The sequence below is a fragment of the Cupressus sempervirens genome, chromosome 11, assembly GCF_028749045.1.
Source record: "Cupressus sempervirens isolate cs-2001-9-10 chromosome 11, ASM2874904v1, whole genome shotgun sequence".
In the NCBI taxonomy this organism is placed as follows: domain Eukaryota; kingdom Viridiplantae; phylum Streptophyta; class Pinopsida; order Cupressales; family Cupressaceae; genus Cupressus; species Cupressus sempervirens.
Window position 1 is genome coordinate 361,871,653 of NC_143128.1, and position 15,475 is coordinate 361,887,127.

Here is a 15,475-nt window from a genome sequence, read left to right on the forward strand (position 1 = left end):
TAACCATAAAACTTTCTTAAAAATCAAGCCCACTTAAATTGCAACCCATTTACAATACCTTCAACAAATGTTGATATGATAAAACATAAAAGACTAAATAATAATAATTAATTAATTCTTTATAAATAATAATAATAAATATAAAGAAATTATATTAATAATAATAGATAGATAGATAGATAGATAAAATTTTAACGTCCACGAGGCTAAAAATAGCCTATGGGACAGCAAGACAACTCAAGCAAACTTAAGTAACAATGTTCGTTGCAATGTTCGTTGCTTGTGTAGGATGATGATGAGTCCACCCAATTGCTCAATGTACTCTTCGTTGAATAGGTTATGCCAAGAACTGTCACATATAGTGTCCGCAAATTTATCTCTACTACTCTTGTAGGCTTCACATTCTAAAATAAAGTGCTGTTCAGTTTCCACTTTCCCAGAATTGCAGAATCTGCAAATTCTTTCTTCCCAAGCCTCCTTTGGCCTCTTCCAACGTCCGGTCTCACAACGAAGTTGGTGACAGTTGGTTCTCAGCTGAGCAATAAGAATTTTAGCCCTCCAAGAAATGTTGGCTCCTATGTATGCTTTTTGGAGTTGATCACAAGCGGGGTTGAACTCATTTATATAATATAATTTCTTCCTTCCGATCTCGCTTCTCCAATTTCTCTTGTAGAATTTCTCCATGACAAAGACCTTTATTTCTTTATTATTTGTGGGGTACATATTGAATTGAATATTCCATTTACTCATCCATTTGATGTTTTGTTGCATCCATGTCCTTTTTCGCTGACATAGTGTGTCACTAAAGACCACTTTAGGCCATCTATCCTCTTCCATTTTTTCGATTCTTTTTAGATAACTTAGAAGGCGAACCATAGCAAGTGCCTCAGTAGGAGCAACCCCCATTTCACTTAGCATGATATCATATGGAACAGTGCTTTTGATTTTAAACTTGCTTGTGATCAAGCGCTTTTGGATTCCTTCGATTTGTTTCCATTGTGCTATAGTAGTGTTGCTGGCCCATAATTCACACCCGTAAAGAACAACTGGCAGCACAAGAAGACCGAACAAGGTTTGAATAGTTTTCCAATCCCACAACTCTGCTTCACGGCACCTGTTCTGAAGAGCATAAAAAGCCTTCCACCTACCTAATATCCTTTTATACCTGTAGCTAGACCAGCTTAGTTTTTTGCTGAAATCGATGCCAAGGTATTTATACTCCGCAACTTCTTCAAGAACACTTCCATTGTAATAAAATTCATGTTGGTGTTGTTTTTTATTATTAGAGAAAATCATAACCTTAGTCTTGTTGATATTGACCTGCATCCCCACCATTCCGCAAAAGTGCTCAAGAGAAGATAGATGATCTTGCAAACCATGGGCAGATTTGGCAATTAAAATGAGATCGTCCGCATATAGGAGCAGCTTTATAACAAATTCACCTAGCTGAATGCCTTCACCCTTTTGCATGTTTAACCACTCTTCCAATTTGTCAATATATAAACCAAACAAAGTAGGAGATAAAGGGCAGCCTTGTTTGACCCCGATATCGCTCCTAAAACATTCTGAAATGCCATCTGAAGTTCTGATTTTAACTTTCACCTCTTCGTACATCCTATGAATAGCAGCTCTGAGATGCATAGGAATCCCCAATTCTTCCATCCTAAACCAAAGCTTGTCTCTCGGGACGGTGTCAAAAGCCTTTTTAAAGTCGACAAAGCAACAAAATACCTCTTCCTTTTTCTCCCATTCTTTTTCAATAATGTGTCTCAAAGTGACACAGTGATCCACTGTTGAGTGCTTTGGCCTAAAACCAGCTTGCCCTTTAGCATGTTTATGGTTTTCTTCTGCCCATTTGCTGATCCTATTTTCTATCATGCTGCCAAAAAGTTTAGCAAAGAGGGGATTGATCATTATAGTCCTGTAGTTGGAGGGATTGTTAACATCACCACTCTTAAAAAGTGGTATTGCAAGGCTGATTGTCCAATCTTTCGGAAACCCTTCTTGGCAAATTTTGTTAAAAATTTTAGTGATGTGCGGTGCAAGAGTTTTCATACCCCACTTTAGATATTCTGCTTGGAGCGCAACAAGGTCTTTTGCTTTACCTCCACCTAACTTCTTAATCCCTGCCTCTATCTCTTGCACAGTGAAAAGATTTGTATCATCATTGACCAAAGGTGGTTGTCCCACTCCACCCTCTTGTTCATAAAGTTTCTTAGCATATCCAAACCATTGGGTGGCAGTAATATTATTATTTTCAGTTTGTTTTCTCCTTGGTTGGAGTTCTTTCCAAAAACGTTTGGGGTTATTTTTGCCCAAGAAAATTAACTCCTCTCTCCTTGTGAACATAAAATCAGTTTTTTTCTTCTTTAGGATCTGTTTGTAGGCCTTAATGTCAAGGTTAGTTTTATTTGACTCCCTTAGGTTTCTTCTAGCCCTCTTGCATTCCTTATCAAACCAAGCACTGGCTGGAAAACAATTAGTTTTAGATTTTCTATTTTTTGCTCTCTTGCATTTTGAAAAAGCCTCATGAATCAAATTTGATAGATCATAACTGTTAACACCATGTTTATACATAGGGTGCCCCATACAAAGTTCCTCAAGAGTAGTTCTGAAAGTGTTATTGTTTTCTGAAGTTAACAAAATTTTGCCCTCAGAAGGGGGGTATTGAGGGCCTTGGGTTTTTGCTCCAATTCGCCTATCCTTTGCCCAATACAAATTTACATACAGCGGTCTATGATCTGATTTGAGATCCCAAATGTGTTCTCCAATTGCAACTTCTTCAATATTTTCATACAATTTTTGCGAACAAATTACATAATCTACCACACTTGCTCCATTGTATGTGTTGCAAGTGAAAGTGCCTGACTTAGCCCATCTAGCCAAACCATTACAAATTATGAGATCAAATGTGCCACATAGAGTGATCAATTCTTCCCCAAAATGATTGTAGCCTTTAGCATCTTCGGATATTCTTTCCCATTGATGATTTCTTTCTTCTGTGAGCCAAATAGGGTTATCATTTACTTTGGAGCTGAAAATACTTGCTTGCCAATTTGCTGTCCTAGCATTGAAATCTCCAACAAGAAGAACATCCCCATGTTGCGAAAAAATAACATCATCTTTCTTTAACACAACATAGGGGTCATTGTGATCTAAGTCACACTTTTTATAAGTTTTAGATACTTGTGGAGCAAAGTAATAGGCTGCAATCCTGATAAGAGTGTTATTTTCCACAATTTTGAGCCATATGAATTGTTTATTAGAATCGGTCTTTTCCAACTGAATGGCACGACCTTCCCTTTCTTTTACTAGAACCATTATACCTCCATAACCTTTACCATTTTCCACTACCTCATTCCACACTGCCATCTTCCAGTAGCCTTCAAACAATGGGGTCTTACATCCCTCATGCTCATGTGTCTCTATGAGACAAATAATGTCTTTGCCTTCCGCAATAGGTCCTAACCCAGGCCCACGTCTCCATGGATAACCTCTGCAATTCCAACAAACTAAACTTAAGGACGCCTGGGTTAAGTTTGATTGCTATTTGTTTTGATGTGAAAGACTCGAAGTTGAGTTATTATCGCTAAGCGTGATTGCTGATCTTGTTGTATCGTTGCATGCTAATGTGTTTGTTGTCACACCTTTGTTGCCTTCTTGTTGCCCTTCATTGGAGCGGTAGCCAAAATGAGCAATAATTGCTTTTCCCTTGAACATCCAAGCTCTTTTGCCTTCATTTCTAGCTGTTCCGATTTTTTCCATTTCCATTCTTCTTTCTACTTGCTGTCTCATGGTTAAATCCTCCTCTATAACAAAGCGAGAACCCCTCAAGAGCTGTTTTTTGTTAAGTAAATTTTGTTTGTCGCTAATGTTGGGCATGACTACCTTGATTGGCCTATTTCTCTTAGCTTGTGGTTTGCCAACCCTCCAAGCTTGACAGATTTGTCCTTGCCACAACAACACATCTTGTAGGAAATCCCTCGTTAAGTCGAGGGTGTGTTCGCCTTCCCCATAATCTTTTATCCCTTTGATAATTATATTGGATGCCCTACGCTGCCTTTCCTTGACCTCTTCGTCTTGTGTGTTCACACGAATCTTTGCCTCTTCTCTTGCCATATTAAGGTGTTTGCTGTTTTTGTCCCAAGTTTTGGTGATTTCTGAAAAACTTCTCCTCTCCTCTTCAACCCCTGCCTTTCCCAACGAATTAGTGTGAAAAATCTGTCTCTCCTTATAATGAGATGACTCGATATTTGTTGTGACCTTGTTTGTTTCCAATGTAGCATTCAGATTTTTCCATTCATCCTTCATGTTCTACCATTCAAGCTTCCCTGCTAAAAGTGTTTCTTGCAGCGTTGAGATTTGAGCTTTTAAAATGTTGTTATTATCTGCAAGAGTTTTATTTGCTGCAATTAACACCAGCATATTACGATAACTTTCTTGTTCCTTAGCCTCTAGGAGTTCCAACCTCCTCTTGGCCCTCAATAGTTCTTGCACATAAAGATCTGGGCACCATGCGAGAGGTGTGGAGGTAGGGCTGTAAGTGACAGATTCGACAAAGTTGCTGCTACCACGCAAATGACTATCACCATCTAAGTGTGGAGGGGGGTACATTTTGGCAACATCTTTTTGTTTCTTCTCTAGTTTATGCAATCTCTGCCTGTGTTTTTGCTTTTCATGTGACCCTTTCAAGCGAGCAAGTCTACGTTTTTAAATGCCCTTGAACTGTTTAACGTTGACCCAAATATATTTCCCTGTCTTGCCGAGTGATGCCATTTTGACTTGACCTAAATGGTTAGTTTCAAAGTGCACTAGAATTTCTTGACCGTTTTTTACCAATGATATGGTTTGTTTTCCCAATGCTTGCATATCCACCGTTTGTTTTCCCATTGTTTGTGTATCCACAATTGGTTTTTCCATTGATCAAAGGAAAGAAGGACGAAACAAAACTAACAAGAGCAAATATATAAAACAAAAAAAGTCAGAAAGTGCACCTGGAAACCCCTGACTTAAAAGCCTACCCCTATCTTGCTGTGGGCTGGGCCCAGCCGTTGTTTTTCCTTTGGAAACGAGCCTGTCTGAAATCTGAACCTGTCTGCTGCCTGGTCCCACTCTGATGCTCCGGTGTGATGTCCTGGTCCCACTGTGCCCTTACCTGCTTAGTGCCGTGTCTTTTCTACCCCTTACTATAAACTTTACCATTTCATCACGTATAATAATGATGCTGGCGAATATTAAATCTCCAATTCTTAAAGTTGTAACATCATAATAAAATCTGAATGACATTCAATTGCACGACCAAACTAACTGAAATATTAATTTTATACAAAAATTAAACAAAAGGAAAAATTAAAAAGGATTACACTTCATCGCCACACAATCCAACGTGACTTATATAACATATATGGGAGGAAGTACTTTCATAAATTATTGTGATGGATAACAAAGAATGTTTAGTCGAATCGTTGCTGTCGATCAAGGAAGCAAGTGGAAAGACATGTTCAGATATAGCTGCAGAAACAGGGCTTACAAATGTTTATGTTGCCCAGCTGTTCAGACGTCAAGCGCAATTGAAGCCCAATACTGTAGAGTCTCTGCGCAAGGCTGTGCCTTCTCTCAAGGATGAACACATTGCAGCTATGATGCGCCCACCTATGCGCTCATACAATCCCAATATATTGCAGGAACCGTGTATTTACAGGTATGCCACATAATTGCCTTCTTGAATTATCTAAAACTTTGTATCCCGTTTTGTCGTTTTGAATTCGAGATATGGCTGCAGTAATATATTTCATTTACTAAAGGATTGCAAAACTGGTCGTCATTGTAATTGTAGCAGTACTTACTTTAGAACTGATTTATGTAAAATATTTAATATTTTTCTTTAATTTGGTAATTTGGAGTATGCGTTGTGGAGTAATTTTTAGTATAGTTGTTGCAAAGAGGGGTATCTGTTCTGTTACATTCGCCTGGGATTAATCCGTCTCGTCAATTTGGGTCTGCCACGAGTACTATTTAACACATTTGAGCACTTCATTCCGTGTTTTCTGTGGAAACTCTATCAATGTATTTAATTTTTGAGCTGATCGGATAACCTTGCTGGATTTTTTAGTAGCCTATTTGTATCAGGAGTGTGCACGAATAATTAACTTCTATTAGGTTTAGTTCAAAGATAAAGGGGTATTCATTTCATTTATAATTGGTGGTTTGAATAGTTACAGTTAAAAAAATGAATATCAGATGGACATTCTAACGAAATTTTCAAATAAGAAATTTTCAAAAAAATATATGATTACTATTTCAGGTCCTTCTCTAGTGGAGATATAGTGATCAATTTATTTTTCTGTAATAAGTATCGTACATTTGTCCTTTGAGGAAATTTTTTTTTGGGATTTTGGTTCGGAAAGTAGCTAATTGGTGATACACTGTTTAAAGTTATCCACTTGTATGTTGCATTTCATCATATCCTAGATACAGGGAGTTCAATGGGAAAAATAGTGTGGAATTTACTGGAATTGCTTACAGACCAAACGCATTTAGCTGGAACCATGGTTGCATTTCTTATTTGGGTTTGTTTTTGTGGCAGATTGCATGAGGCTGTCATGCATTTTGGAGAGAGCATCAAGGAGGTTATCAATGAGGATTTTGGCGATGGCATGTATGTTGTGTCCTACCTTAAACTGTTTGATGTGGTGCTTTTATGATTATGGTTTGCTTTGCATGCTATCTTTATTGTTTCTGTTTTATAATCATTAGTACAATCAATTCTAAATCTTACAGCTTCATTTATTAAAACTGGGATCATTGGGTCCAAATTCGCTCATTATGCTCCAACAAGTGCGATTTTAATGGAACTGTTGAAAGTTAATATCAATTCCTTAGTAGATTCTCCAATACAATCTCTAGTTAAAAAATGAATTATTACAGGCATTGGATTTTGGTTACATTGTCAGATGGCAAGGTAGTTTAAGTCCCCTCCTTTCATCTCTTGCCGTAGATACAAATTTACTTCTTTAAGAGTGTCCTTTTCAAGAAGTTTCTCAGGGTAGCAATTGCCTCTTTTCTCAAAATTATAAGTTATGAATTGTTAAATAACTTTAAGAGAAAGAGGAATACTGAAAGTATAAATGTTGATTTGTTAGTGACAAATTCTGTTAGTGGTATGATTAGTAAAATTCTTTGTGTTAATTTCTTAAATCCAAAATCTAGGTAAATAGATCAGATCTAGATTTACACTACTAGATTTATTTAACGAAAGCAAACAACAGTAAACTAGAAAAAAAAAACACAATCATACATAGTTGATATGCTCTTCAATCAGTTCATTATTCAAAATAACTTCAGAACTTACAAGAGTTCTCAGTACATGGGAAAATGGGTCTGGAACAAGTTGCAAACAAAATAGCCAACCTAGAATGTATATGGTATTGCTACCTTCTCCTTTGCTGTTAACAGCTGTAGTCTTTCTCCTTTCAGCCCTGCTGAAAATCAGAGTTATCTTCTCTGATTTTGTCCCTCTCTCTCAATGTCCTTCTCGAGAAAGATAAAATTGATTTCTATTTTAACTCTTAGCTTCCTTTTATAACAACAGTTGGGAAAAGTAGAGTCCTACTTGAAGTCTACTTCCGTAAAGTAGAGTCCTACTTGAAGTCTAGTTCCATAAAGTAGATTCGTGCTTGAACTCTTCTTCTTAGCTGACTGCTTTAATTAGTTAGGTGGATAAACTAGAGTCCTACTTGAACTCTACTTCTAACTTACCTTTCTGAACTACAATTATCAACACTTTAGAGGCGTAGTCTTTGGGAATTGATCTATACACCAGACTTATGACAGTAGTGAACAGTTACTTAGGGTCTGTTGATTGTTTTGAGTGTCTCTGGCGTTAGTGTCTATGATATACTACATGTATGATATCGATGCATTTATCTAGACTCAATGGTGTTGTGTGTATGAGGATGATGCGATTTGATGGGAATCGATCTTGATATTTTTAGACAGAAAGAGGCAGACACACATAGATAAGGGTTTGTGATAATAGCCAATGTGAAGCTCACAGGGAAATAGAAAGTCAACAACAAACCAGCTAACCATAGGTGATGGGTTCTGTCTCTTTTATATCTCAGCTCCTGGGGTTGGGGTGTCTATGATGGTGTGTAATAGATTGATAATAGTAAGTCTAAAGGATTGCAGTTCACATTACTAATACAAGGTCATAAGCCAAGAGATGTCCTATACAGAGAGCTTTTGTCTTCTCTAAGCCTGTAAAATTCACTTTTTGATAGAATGATAAATGCCAATTTGGTTTTAAGCATTTACTGCAGTTATGAAGTAGTGAGGCCTCATGCCATCTACATTTTTTTCCCAAATTGGGTTTCTTCTTCTGTAAAAATGGAATACTGAAACTATGCGAGGTTTTCTGGCTTTGCTTCAAAAAGCCATTCACAGACTAGCTGTACACAGCACACCAAACAGTTTTTATCCTCAGATAAATATTAGTAATGCTGTTCATAACTTCATGTGGTGGGAAATTCTGCAAAACTAGACCATGATGCTGCCACTACACAGTCAAACCTGAATGAACAAAATGTTGAAAATTGTGGTGTTTACTTATCAGAGAAGAAGTTAATAGGAGTAAGTGAAGTAAATGATAAACTCAGAATTACAAAAACAATTTGACATCTTGATGGAATTCTGTTAATATTGAGATATGCAATCAATTAAGGACAGGAAATTATAGCGTTGGCAGGAGCTTAAAGGAATCAGTGCATGGCTAATCTTCTCTAGCTTAAATTTTTTAGAAGTGTTTGGTTGCCACCCAATGGCATTGTGTGCATACAGAGTGGAACAGCTCCAATGATGAACCTTGAGTTGTCGTACAATAAAAAAGGGAAAACTACTATGTTTTAAGGAAAAATTCTGATTCAGAATTGGAATGCAACAAAAACAAGGAATACAGGATAGAGAGCATAAGTGTAAGTTATAGACACAAATTTGAGTGAGCATAAAGTAAGCTCTACAAGCATGGAAGAGAACACGAATATGTTGGTGGTATTAGGAGACCCCAAAAATATCTTTCAGTATAAAGAATGAAAGTGTACATGTGAATTGCCTTGATTTGGTGTGAGAATAGCCTCCTTTTATCCAACATTTAATTAGAGTCACCAATGGACTCAAGCCTCCGGGCTCACTTGTGAAACCAAAAGATACCTTCCACAAGAGTACATCAAGAGCAAATGATTGGCTGATCAAGGGGACAATGGATTAGTCAAAAGAACATCATTCTACTTAGATAATTTTAATCAATTTCTCCCTAAAGCAACACTAAAATCTGATTGCATCTATTGACCTTTTGGGCAAAATAAGAAGTTCAATTAAATCATTTAGTCACAAAATTCTGAGTCTACAAACTCAGATCTTCAAGTACTTGATCCTTCTAAACTTGTTTTTGGCTGTGGAAAACCTGAATTTTACATCTTAAATTTGATTGAATTTAAGGTGATTCTTCATGTTGGCTGACTTGGCTTAAAATACAAGTAGATGATTAAAAATGTTTTTCCATTTGCATTCATGTCTCGTCTTTTCTCAAGGTGGACCTATACAAGCAATTTCCATTGAATTTGGAAAGACAAATCTGACCTTAAGTCAGTCTGATCAAGTCCTATTGCTGGGTGATTTTTGAAGTCTAGTTGGAAATGGAATTCCAACTCAAGGTTCGGATTCCAACCTAGAGCTGGAATCTGAGTTCCAGCTTATGCTCGGATTCCGACCATGAGTTGGAAATCTTCAAGTTCCAGCACTTAGACTCATAATTTATTCTCTTAGCCCCTCCACTTGGAATTCATGATTTTGCCTTCATTTTTTAATCTTTAATCCATACATTTGAATGTAATTTACATTTATTGCTGATGGAAATTTCACCAAGTGTAATGTCCTCATTTTTGCCAGCATTGGAGTTTGAGGGATTTACCTATTATTGTGACCCTCATTGGTTAATTATTGTGGATATAGGGTCTTTTGAGGTAGAGGCTTGGCTATGGGAGGGTCTTGTCTTATTCACAATTCAGTCTGTTCCAGCTTGGTCTTCGTTTGATTCAGATTGGACTTCGTTTGGGCTTAGTTTCATGCATCTTCTATTTATGGAAAGTTTGGTGATGATTGAGAGGGACCCTTTCTATTTTAGGAAAGTGCATTTGGTCACATTGGGAAATAATAGGTGTGACTCCTGTTTCAGATGACATATGTAAAGGATAAGTATTTTGGGAGTTATTATTATTTTAGTGGCCAAATCATTATTAAATTATTAAATGAGAGCTTCTAATTGAGAGGTGTATTGATGAAGGCTCTTTAATGAAATGTGTGAGGAAGAAGCCAAGTTACATTATAAAAGAGACTTCATGGAGAAAAAGAAATTCATTCTCTTGGCTTTGATTTTATTATTTTGTGAAGTTGTTGAAGGTTTTCAACAGGGGTTTCTTGAGGACTGATTCCTCTCTGATTGCACTTTGAACCACTGAAATATTATGGTGAATTATGCTCTGATTATCAGGTGATTAATTCTGACTGTTCTGATGGTAATTGTGGTGCTGTTGTATACCAAAGTTATTAAGTTTTTGCTGAAGATTCATCTGGGGTTTGTAAGAGGAAATTGTGCAAGGAACTGTTTTCATATTGTGACTACATTACTGGTTTTGGGACAGCTATCAGACCTGGGGTTAAATCTGCCATTGGAAGCCATGTTGGATACCTCTATGTCTACCACGTTGACTGGTAATTGAATTGGTTGAGGCTGTGGTTTCCTGTTAGGGAGCTTAGAAGGTCTGCATTTCATCATTCCTAATCAATGCTGATTCATCACGGACCTGCAATTATTTCTAGAAGTGCCAAATACAAGTTTTAAGCCTGCAAATTGACTGTAGAAGGGTTGACTGTAGAAGGGCCACGTGCAAGCACTGAAGGCTGCAACCACATTTCTCCAGCTGGTGTTGGAATTGAAGAATGTTTATTCATTGTTTATCCATCATTTCCGAGACTTCTTTCAACCACCTTCAGTGTTACCAGGTTCAATAATAATGTTGAAAATTAAGTGTGTGCATCATTGATATTTTGGCATTGTAAACGTTGCAAATCTCACATAGTAAATAAAGTTGGCTGTTGGTGTAATGTCATAACTGAATTGCTCTAATCAGTTAATTAGATTGAATGCCAAGTGTTTGTGAAGAAGTGCACATTGTACATATAGAAATCATATGTATGCATTTGAAAGGGTGAAAAATGATTGCATTGTAACTTAGTTCTTTGACTAGACTTTTTGGTAAACTTTTGCAAGTGTCTAAAGTAAATTTGAAACCATTGCAAGCAAACAAAAGTAATCTGAAAATAAAGGACTGCGAGATAGAGGTTTCATGCAAAGTGTTTGACAAAATGTCAAACACCTAAAACTGAAGTAATTTGTTGTTGTTGGAGTTAGAACTGGTTGAGGTTCCTTACACCAAGTTTGATTTTCATCTTTTTGTTTCATTTTGAAATCTAATTTAATAAAGTATTTAATATTAATGGTCATTTAGATTTTTTAGAGATCTAGTATTTTAGGCAAGTTCTAGTTTTAGTTAGTTTCTAAATAATGTGGAAACTTTCCTGTTTTCAGCCTTTTAGAAAGGTTCTATTTCTTTTGAGTTATTCTCTATATAAGGAGGCTTTGGCCATATTGTATTTAATCTTTTATGAATATACATATTTGTAACATGGTAGCAAAGCTCAAGATGTTTTCTTTGAATTTTTAGAAAAAATTGAAGCTCTTTCTACCTGGAATTTTTCCAAAATTTTTATGAAAAATTGAAGTATTGGTTTGAGAGTTTTGGTGTTTGTAGATTTTTTTATGAAGACATTCTGAAAATTGTGGATTTCCTGCTTTACACATGTTTCTGTTTTCTGGGTTTCTATGATTAAGTTTTTTTGGAGATGTGTAAAGTTAGATGAGTTTATGTTTTAGTTAGGATTTTGGAAGAATTTTTTTTGGATGATTTTTGTATTAAATATAAAAGGTATTTAGGTTTGCAAAACGCTTTTTATAGTTTTTCCAAAAGAAAAGCGAAGTTTTGTACTTAATGCGCATCTGTCTTGGGATTTGTGCTAGCTCTTCGCTGAAGTTTTTTTTTACTGATTTTTGCATAGGAAAATGGGAGGATTGGTGCCGTTGACCAACATCATGTTGTAGGGAAATCAGTGGGTCAATGAAAAGAATTATAATACCTAGAAGTAGAGGATGCTTTCAATTTTTGAGTATTGGTGCTTGGACAAGCTTGTTTTGGATAACTCTACTCGTTCGATAGTAATGCACAAATACCAAGACAAGTTTAATGAACGTAACCAAGAAGTGGTTATGTTGCTGAAGTTATCTGTTACCAACGAGATGCTTCCAAAAGTATCATTTGGCAAGTTTGCAACAAAGCTTTGGGTGCACATGAAAAGTCTCCATGAAACATCAAATAAAAGAGAGCTTTCATTTTGAAGAATATGTTGTTTTCTCTTGTGACAAATGAGAAGATGTTGTTAGAAAGTAAAGTCCACCAAGATAACTGAGCGGGGAGGGGGGGGTGAATCAATTATACAGTCAAAACAACTTTTCTTATCCTTATTAAATCTGAAACATGTAATCAACAAGTGCAATAACCATACACATAACATTAGATTTGTTAACTAGAGAAACCCTTGATTAGAGGGAAAACCCCGACGGGGATGTTACCCACAAAATGATGTACTGATATATAAATTCCTTGTAAGAGGATGGACTTTGTTAGGAGCCAATGAAATACATTCAGTACATATCAGTCCCTGTTAGGAGACTTTGAATCCCTGTGAGGAGATTCCAACCTTGTTAGGAGTTGTGCCAACCCTGTTAGGAGTTGTGGAAGGTAGAAGTACCCACTGTCCAAATAGCTTCAGGGGCAAGACCATCAAACTCATTGTCCAACTGGCCTCTGTATTATTCCTTTCAGAACAATAGCAGATAATCAATTGTCTACTAGCATTTTCTGCCAAATATAATCACTGTGCTTATTCAACGCTCTGTTGCACCAAATGCTTCTCACATCTCAATACCAAATCCACAAACTCGCATCACATTAATCCCTTTGATCACTTATTCGCATATAGTCTGCACTTACAATTTGCTTTCTTACTTTAACTCATCACTTGCATATCCTTAATCACAAGGAAAACAACTTTCCTTTATACTAAGTCCTTGAAATAATATATTGAGTTGGCCTTGAGGCTTTCCCAAATTACAATTACAATAGGATCTCATTTAGATAAAACAATACACGTTACATTACATCTTCTCATAATTACATAACATTGTTGGCTCACAGTCTTCACAAATCTTCACACGTGCGACCTCGGATTTTGCGCACTCATTGACGTCATCATCATGTCTTTTATCTTTGTACAATTATGCATAACCGGATTTTATCCGTGTTAGGAGATATAATCGGATTACCAAAAACCACTTCTCAAGAACTCTGTTTGTATACTTTTTAATGTAAATTTCGAATAACTGTTATTAGTCTTCGACTTCCATATGCACTCTTAACCATAACATTAGGACACTGTAGAACATGTCCTCAACTTCGCTTGATCCCATCTTCAATCCTTGATCTGCACGATTTCGATCTCTATCTCCTGCTCTGTTAGTCTAAAGTATGTTGACATCAATGACAAACACTACCATGAATGCAACATATGATTACTCAAACAATCTCTCAAATTCTTCCAGCAATGCTAGGATACTCCCCCATAGGAATATCATCAACATTCACGTTAACAATCTCCCCCTTTGACATTGATGGCAACATAAATGAAAAACATCTAAGTTCCAAGAATAGCAAAAATATCGCTTTGTTGCAACTGCTCCACTAGTGTAGTCAACTCCATTGCTGTAGTCATCTTCTTTTCAAATCCTCTTCATCAATCAAATCAATCTCTCACAAAACCATCTCTCCCTTATTGATATACTTCCCCATTGACATCAATACTCTCTCCATTGAATGTTTTTCATGTAGAACTCTCCCCCATTGACATCAATGACAAAGGCATGATTATGTTAGTTTGCTTCTCAATATCTTCAATCATCTGAAGTGTCCAAAGACATTGTTCAATACCAACTACCTTAATGACTCAGCTCAATACAGATACTCCCCAATAGAGGAAGCATCAACATCCAATCCAGATAAACAATAGTGCTCTGTACCACTGGACTAATGCAATCTCTGTATCATTTATTCAGAAGTAGGCAGAGGCATAACCCCAAACATACTTCGCAAATACTCAAATGCATCCTTCGGTAAAGACTTTGTAAAGATATCTGCTATCTGCTCCTTTGTATTGCCATACTCTAGTTTGATCTCTTTCTCTACAACCTTTTCTATCAAAACATGATACTTAATAGATATGTGCTTCATCTTAGAACGCAACACAAAATTCTTAGACATACTCACTGTACTTGTGTTGTCACAATGTTTGACAACAGGCTTAGTAAACTCAACTCCAATATCCTTCAACATCTGCTTCATCCAAATAATCTGATTGCAATTATTTGCTGTTGCTACATATTCTACTTTTGCTGGACTCGGTGAAATGCATTCTTGTCTCTTGCTTAGCCAAGAAACCAATCTTAAGAAAAATGCTCCACCGCTTGTACTCTTTCTGTCATCCATACCGCTTGCTCAATCTACATCAATATATCCACATAGAGTAAAGTCATTTGATCTGTCATACCACAGTCCAAAATTAGGTGTACCCTTCAAGTATCTGAAAATCCTCTTTACTGCTACATAATGTGCTTCTTTAGGATCAGCTTGAAATCTTGCAACAATGCCAACTGCATTAGCTATGTCTGGTCTTGTATGTGTCAAATATTGCAAACCTCCAATCATGGATCTGTACTTCTTCTACTCAACAACACGTGTCTCATCTTGGCTAGATAACTTATGACTAGTTACCATAGGTGTACCAACAAGTTTACAACTCTCCAAATCAAATCTTTTCAACAAATCTTTCAAGTACTTTGTTTGTAATAAGAAAATACCTTCATTGTTCTGCACCCAAGAAATACTTCATCTCACCAATCATGCTCATCTCAAACTCATTCTTCTTTTCACTAGCAAATGCTTCACTTGCTTCAACATCTGCTCCAAAGGTTATATCATCCACAAATACTATAATAATCAACAAACCATTCTCAATTTCTTTTAAATACAGGTTACTATCTGCAGTACCTTTAACAAATCCCATTTTTGCCAAATATTTATCCAACCTCGTATATCAAGCTCTAGGTGCTTGTTTCAAATCATATAATGCTTTCTTTAATTTGTAGACCATATCTCCTTTTGTCAAAGGAAAACCTCTAGGTCGCTCAATGCAAACTCCTTCAAGTTGTCCATTCAGAAATGCTGACTTCACATCCATTTGATACAATGTG

At 36.5% G+C, this 15,475-nt stretch overlaps 1 protein-coding gene across 1 annotated transcript in view; it reads left to right on the plus strand.

Annotated features, from left to right (window-relative positions):
• The first annotated feature begins 5,406 nt into the window (after positions 1 to 5,406).
• The window catches only part of CYN (cyanase), a 52,570-nt gene continuing 42,501 nt past the window's right edge, over positions 5,407 to 15,475 (plus strand). Inside the window, exons 1-2 of the mRNA XM_089810366.1 lie at positions 5,407 to 5,701; positions 6,587 to 6,658. Of these exons, the coding sequence (XP_089666492.1) occupies positions 5,436 to 5,701; positions 6,587 to 6,658 (338 nt within the window). The 5' untranslated portion in view covers positions 5,407 to 5,435. The remainder of the gene's footprint in view (positions 5,702 to 6,586; positions 6,659 to 15,475) is intronic.